This window comes from Numenius arquata, chromosome 1 (assembly GCF_964106895.1).
Source record: "Numenius arquata chromosome 1, bNumArq3.hap1.1, whole genome shotgun sequence".
In the NCBI taxonomy this organism is placed as follows: Eukaryota; Metazoa; Chordata; class Aves; order Charadriiformes; family Scolopacidae; genus Numenius; species Numenius arquata.
This window is the reverse complement of record NC_133576.1, coordinates 123,486,799-123,493,266: the sequence shown is the minus strand read 5'-3', so window position 1 is coordinate 123,493,266 and position 6,468 is coordinate 123,486,799. Positions and strand designations below refer to the sequence as shown.

General features: G+C 42.0%; 1 protein-coding gene across 5 annotated transcripts in view; it reads left to right on the top strand.

Moving 5' to 3' along the window:
• The first annotated feature begins 1,882 nt into the window (after positions 1 to 1,882).
• ATM (ATM serine/threonine kinase) overlaps positions 1,883 to 6,468 on the top strand; it is a 72,010-nt gene continuing 67,424 nt past the window's right edge. For all 5 annotated transcript variants that reach the window (XM_074162277.1, XM_074162363.1, XM_074162446.1 and 2 more), the window contains exons 1-4: positions 1,883 to 1,954; positions 2,042 to 2,154; positions 3,411 to 3,556; positions 3,964 to 4,128. In XM_074162277.1, the coding sequence (XP_074018378.1) occupies positions 1,883 to 1,954; positions 2,042 to 2,154; positions 3,411 to 3,556; positions 3,964 to 4,128 (496 nt within the window). The remainder of the gene's footprint in view (positions 1,955 to 2,041; positions 2,155 to 3,410; positions 3,557 to 3,963; positions 4,129 to 6,468) is intronic.

Here is a 6,468-nt window from a genome sequence, read left to right as displayed (position 1 = left end):
GGCCCGAGGCGGCGAGGGGAACGAGGGAAAGAAGGAGGACAGCGGGACGCGGCTCCCGGAGGCGCAGCGCGGCCGCCCCGCCACCGAGGGGAAGGCGCCGAAACTCCTCCAGCCAGCGCCGCGCCCGGCCCCTTCCGCCGGAACCCGCCGCCCTCCGGCCGCCCTCCGCGCATCCGCTTCCAGGGCCGCCCGCCGCCCCACGTGCGCGCCCCTCCGCGCCGCCGGGAGGAGGGCAGGGCGCGCAGCGCAGCACCGGCCGGCCGGTACCCCCGGAGGTGGGCCCGCTCCCGCCCTCCCCTCCCCTTCCCTTCCCTCCCGCGCCGGGCCCCGGGGGCGACGCGGCCTCCCCCCGTGGCCCTGGGGGGCTGCTCGGCCTTCCCTTCCCTTCGGCCCTTAGGTGAGGGGCCCGGCCCCGGAGGGGGGTCACGCGTGTGGTGGGGCGGCCGCGGGGGGTGTGGGGGCAGCCGTTCGTTGTCATTGTCCGGTACGGCGGTGCTTGAGCGTCTGTGCGGCTGATGAGGAAACAGCGCTCCGTGATTTATTACTTGTTTTTTCTCTTGTGTGTGTTCCTTCCTTGCCCTGTGTAATTTTTACAAGGGATGAACGTGGTCATAATGCGGCAGTTGCAGAACTAGTAAGAGAAGTAGTAGGTGGACTCATCCTTAGGAATTCTTTGCAGTTTTTCCAGCAGTTGAACGACCACGAAGTACAAACGGGAGGACCGACTGTTATCCCCTTGAGCCCGGTCCCTACAGCACGCAGCCGGTGTTGCCTCAGGTCTTGGCCAACCATCCCTCAGCCCGGCAGCATTTTAGAAGCCCTTAGTGTTTAAAAAGCTGCGTCTCCCTTTCTGCTGCTTTTCCAGCAAAAGTTAGTAGAGGAGCACTTCCTCTTTTAAATGGGTTCAGTTCTGTGCTTTCCATACACACTTGATGGGTCACCCTATCTCTGATCATGCCACGTCCCAGCCTGATCTTGATTGAAGCTGGAGGAAATAAACATGCTCTAGATATTTAAAGTTTTACTTAAGTGGATGTTTTTAGATTCTCAAGTGCTCAAGACAGTGCCCTGCATTATGAACACCCGCTCTCAATTGCCTATTGCAGCCTCAGCGTTGAGTTACTTCCAACTTATCTGTCTTTTTCAGACAGTGGCTGCTTTTACAGGGGTAAAAAGGAGAAGTGTGGAGGTTGTACACGATGTCATAGTGATGAATCTGCTTCAGCAGAACTTTATGTAAACCAGAAGTACGAGGTCTAGCTAATTTTAACCTCCACTGAAGGAGATTAAGTATAATTTTAAGTGGAAGGAAGGAAAGAGTTGTTTCCTCTTATGATTGGTACTTGGGCATCCTTTGACATGTTGAGCCCAGAGGGATTTGTCAATATGGTGATACATACCTGTGAAAATGTAGGATGTGAGAGAGGAAGAGAGTTTTTAAAAGTGCTACCTCCTCCTGGCAGCACCAGATTAAGGCAGCCACTGATAGCAGGTAGCTACTAAAATTAGTGCTGTGTGCCTCAGCTCTGCATCATTTTAATCTTAATCTTGCTCTGTATTATCTGACCAACTCCACTCTTATCACTCATTAAAAGGGAGTCAGAGTCGTGGAGGGGGTCTCTGCTGTTACTCTTTACAGCTGTTGCCTGTGGGAATAGATTAAATTCTTGACCTGAGACTTCAGTCTTGTGACCAATGAAACTAACCCAGAAACGAATGAGCTTTTTGGTGAAATAACACTGTGGTTGTCTTTGATAATGGATTTTCAATACATTGCATTCCCAATTTTTGGACTGGTTGATGTGACTCTGTGTTAAATAAAATGCTTACTGGCTTATCCTTTTCTCTGCAGATACAAATGACTCTCTTGTTAAACTGAACCATGAGTCTTGCAATACATGATCTGCTCATTTGTTGTCGTCGCCTTGAAAATGAGAAGGCTGTGGAGCGAAGGGTAACAAGTTTTCTTTTGGTTTGTGTGTGCCTCAATTAGCAATGGAGGGAATCTCTAATAATTCTTTCTCTTGAAATACATTTTCAGAAGGAAATTGAAAACTTCAAGCGACTTCTCCGTGATTCTGAAACAGTTCTCCAGCTGGACCGGAATTCTGATTCTAAACAAGGAAAACAACTCAACTGGGATGCTCTATTTAGGTAGGTTTTATTTTTTTTACTTTGTGAATGGTTGCAATTTTCTTACACAGAACATCATTCTTTTGTTTATTGGGCCTATTTTAGTGCTTAACTTTCTGCAGATTGATTTAGACTTCTTGTCAGCTTGTAAACAAGAAACAACTTGTTAGTCTCTAAAGGAAGTAAATTTAAAAGAGCCAAAAATGCAACACATCACATACAGAAAACTTAACTGCCGGGAAACTGATCATTAATTGGGTGGTCGTTTTTCCTTGCAAAAGTAATAGTTACTTTCTTTAATTTTCAATAAATAATTTTCAATAATCTTTTGCATCTGATTTTCAACATATAGTTCATATGTAGATTATAGGTAGCTCTTTAGAATTCTTAGTGTTACTGAGTTCTTCAAGACACAGTAGAAGGACTGTGGCTTGTGAATTAAAGAAGCTGTGCTGAGGTTTGTAGAGGCCCATCTTTGATATAATCTGCTTTACGTGTACTACAAGATTGGACTGAGCATTACTGTGTTAAGTTCTTAGAGCAGCTGGGACCAGTGCTAAATTTCATGCTAAAAGTGCATCTGAAGTATTAGTTTTCATAGGCTGGTGTCTGGTCAGCTTTCCATTATGTTTTTTAATCAGACAGCATTGGAATAGTTCTTGTTTCATAGCTGTACCAAAAATATCGTAAGAAGAATTGATCAATTCTTCTTTTTGTTGTTCTTGCGATGGCCAATATTATAGTAGAAATACATAGGAGTACAAAAATAGACTCTAAACTGAATACAAATAGTAGGCCAGAAAATCTACAGTAATTGCCACTGATAAAGCCAGTGACAAGTTTATTCTATTCTTAGATCTAAAATCTAATTATATGTTAATTTTAAATGATGGAGAAATAGGACTTGAAGGTTTTTCCAAAAAAACCGAATAAAGAATCCTTCTAATATTTTGTTGTATAATGTTGCAGCATAAATAAAAAGACTTAGCACTGCTTTTTTTCCTAATTGTAAATTGCATGCTTAGCGTTATGCAAAGTTTAAAGGAAACTTTGGTTCCTATTCAAGTTGCTTCTGGATTATCTTTAAAACTAGCAGCTCCTTTTATAGATTATTTCCATCATGCTTAGACTGTAATATATTTCAGTTGGATTTAGTCTTTGATAATTAGAATCATGAGAGGAACAAGCACTGGCATTCTAGGCTAAACCAACATTTACCTATTTTATTTAGCCATAAATATGCAGATCCTTCATTAATATCTCTTTTATTTTTGAAGTGTCTTGCAGAAATGTTTCCAGAAAGAAATGAAAAACCTGCAACTGACAAAACCAAATGCATCTGCTTCAACCCAAACTACCAGACAGAAAAAGATGCAAGAAGTTGGAAGCTTGGTCAAATATTTCATCAGATGTGCTAATAAAAGTCAGTTATATATATTCTTATAGAATTACTGCTTTGTTTTGGTGCTTTGCTTTCACTTAAAATTTTTACTCTGAAGTAAGCTGCCAGGGTAAGGTTCATCTTGCGCTCTTCCAGGTGTTTACAATTTAAATAGCTTCGTATGAATCAGTTCTTTGTTCTCCTTCTCCTTTGTAGTCCTTGTTGATGCTCACAGAGCCATTTTCTAATTATTCAATGTATATGTAACTGATGTATCCTCTCACAAGTTAGTTCTTTCTTAGAAATGGTTTGTTTAAGAAGATGGTTCCTAACATAACTGTTTCTGAACTGCAGTGGTTTTTTTTTATTTTTAAGTAAACATTTACAGTCAATTCCAGATTTATTTGGAATTTGGGTTAATTACAGTCTCACATTGTTTCTTCATGTAGGAGGACCCAGACTGAAATGTCAGGAACTTCTGATTTACGTCATGGAAATTATAAGAGAGCCAACAAGTTGTGCTGCTTATGGATCTGACTGTAGTAGTATACTCCTAAAAGATATCCTCTCAGTAAGGAAATACTGGTGTGAGATACCCCAGCAGCAGTGGTCAGGTAACATTTTTAAGCCTTTTAAGCCTTTTTTAAGCCTTACAAATGTCTTTTCGTATTATTGAAGCATGTTTAGGTACATCTTAATTTGTTTGATGCCCTGTTATGTGAGGTACTACAGAAAACATGCAGTAAAGTAGTGTCATCCTTGAAGACTTGCAGTTGAAATAAAGAAAGCAGCAAACATTAGGAATTGATTTTTTTCTTTCTGCGTACTGTTTGTCTATTGCTCACTGAAACATATGTACTTAAATACAATCAGGTTATATATGCATGGTCTCTAAACGTATAACAAATCCATGGAATGTATGTGCTGGAAATAGCCTCAGTAAAACTGTGTTGGTGTGCAGTTATTTGCAAGTTATTAGGTATTGGCTATTTTTGTGTTGTTTTGATATAGTTAATTTTATTATCTGAGTTTTGTTGGCTTATGAAGGTCCTAAAAAACCATTGAGTCACTGTTGTTATATGCACATATTGCATATAAAGAAAAAACTGGAAAGCTTAAGGTTTAAATAGACAAAACCAGATTTTAAAAGTTGGGTAATCATATAGCATGCAACCTGAACTGAGTGGAAGTGCAAACATAATTTTTCACTCTTCAGAGGATAGGATTTGACCCCAAGATAGTTAACTTATTTAGCGTGGAGAAGAATGTGTATGTATTTTGAATCCTCTGACACACAGTAAGCTCTCAAGTCATCTGTTTTCATTGGTTGATGTAATAGAACAGTAATTGGGGGGAAAAAAGGGGGATTAGAAGTTTTACAGTCTAGTTTGTTGGATGTTGCACGTGCAATTCTGGAGAAAGTGTAGAAATACTGTCTTTGTGTTGTGTAGTGTTTTGAAGTCAGACTTTGGGTTTCTGAAAAGCATTTTAGGAGAAAATACTCTACTATGTAGCTTGAAGAGAGTTGCTTAACTACAGAATGGAAATAAACCTGCAAAGAACTCAGGAGTCTGGTGATACTGGGAGTGGAAGGGGAAATAATAAAAAAGACTGCCGAAGGCTGGCAAAGCAGAGCGACTACAACAGAACCGTTCAGGATGGAGGATGTGGCTGGGTAATTGCAGAGCCTGAGAGTGGGATCTCAGAAGTTAAAGAAGTTGGTACTATTTGCCCACGGAGGTAGGACTGGAAGTTGAAGACTGAATGGGAAGGTGGAACTCTACAGGAAAGCTGGGACTAGGAGCCAGTGAAGCAGGTAGAAGAAGAAGGGCCGTCAGCCTGCAGGTTGGAGCAGGATGGGAAGGCAGGGACTCACCAGGGAGGCTGGAAGCTGGAGTTCAGAGCAATAACCAGGAAAGGCACCTGAAGGAGAACTGGGTACTCGGGTAGAACTGAGGGTAGGCAGGTAGGGAATGGGACAAGAAGCCAGAGGTGTTGACGATAGATATTGAAGAAGGCAGAAAAGCAAAACCGAGGCCAGGTGTCACTGGAAGGATACGTACAGGTTGCACGAGGAGTCTTTCGGAATTGCTGTGTGGTAGTTAGTTTAGGAACATGGAAGTTAGCTGAGTCTGTTTGATCATGGACGGAAGCTGGAAGTGTGACGGAAGAAATTTTGGCATTAGATCATAAGGGGCACAGTGGAATTTAATTACTGCAGTGAGGCAGGACTGAAGGCCATAAATCTGGAGGAAGTAAGACTTAAATCCATTAAATGGAGCAAGTTGCTTTTATTAAAGGAGGGATATATGAGCTTTGTAAAGGTTATCATAACCTTTTTTAGCAATTCCACCTTAGTGCTTGTTTATAATTCTTGGAGTACAATGGAGAAGTCTGTGCACTGGTGACATTGTTGAACCAACAGATTTACTGAGCGCTGTACATGGTCGTATCAAAGGACTGGAAAGTTGAGGGGTAATTGCTCAAACCCATTCACTGTTTGACAGTCCCATCAGGCTTGTGTGAAAATCCAGTGGGGGTTGGAAATTAATCAGAGGTAATTGATACTTGAATGAGGTCAGATCTCCCTTGAACACTGCAGTGCCAGGTATACTAGAACTACAGTAGGAACCCAAGGCAAAGAGCACTCCCCAGTATGTGACCATTGACACAGCTGATGCATTTTTTTCCATTTCCTTGGCCCCTGAGCATAAACCACAGTGTTCTTTACCTGGAGAGGAGTACAGTATGCTACAAGGATGGGAGCATAGCCTATCTGCTGTGGACTTGTACAAAAGGTTTTGGAAGAGGGCAGTGCCCCATAACACTTAACTATATTGATGAGATTGTAGTATAGGGAAACGCTGCCCGTGAGGTGTATAACATAAGCAAAGGGATAATTGGAATATTAATAAATACAAGATTTGTGCTCAAAAGAGATAGGGTGAAAAGAC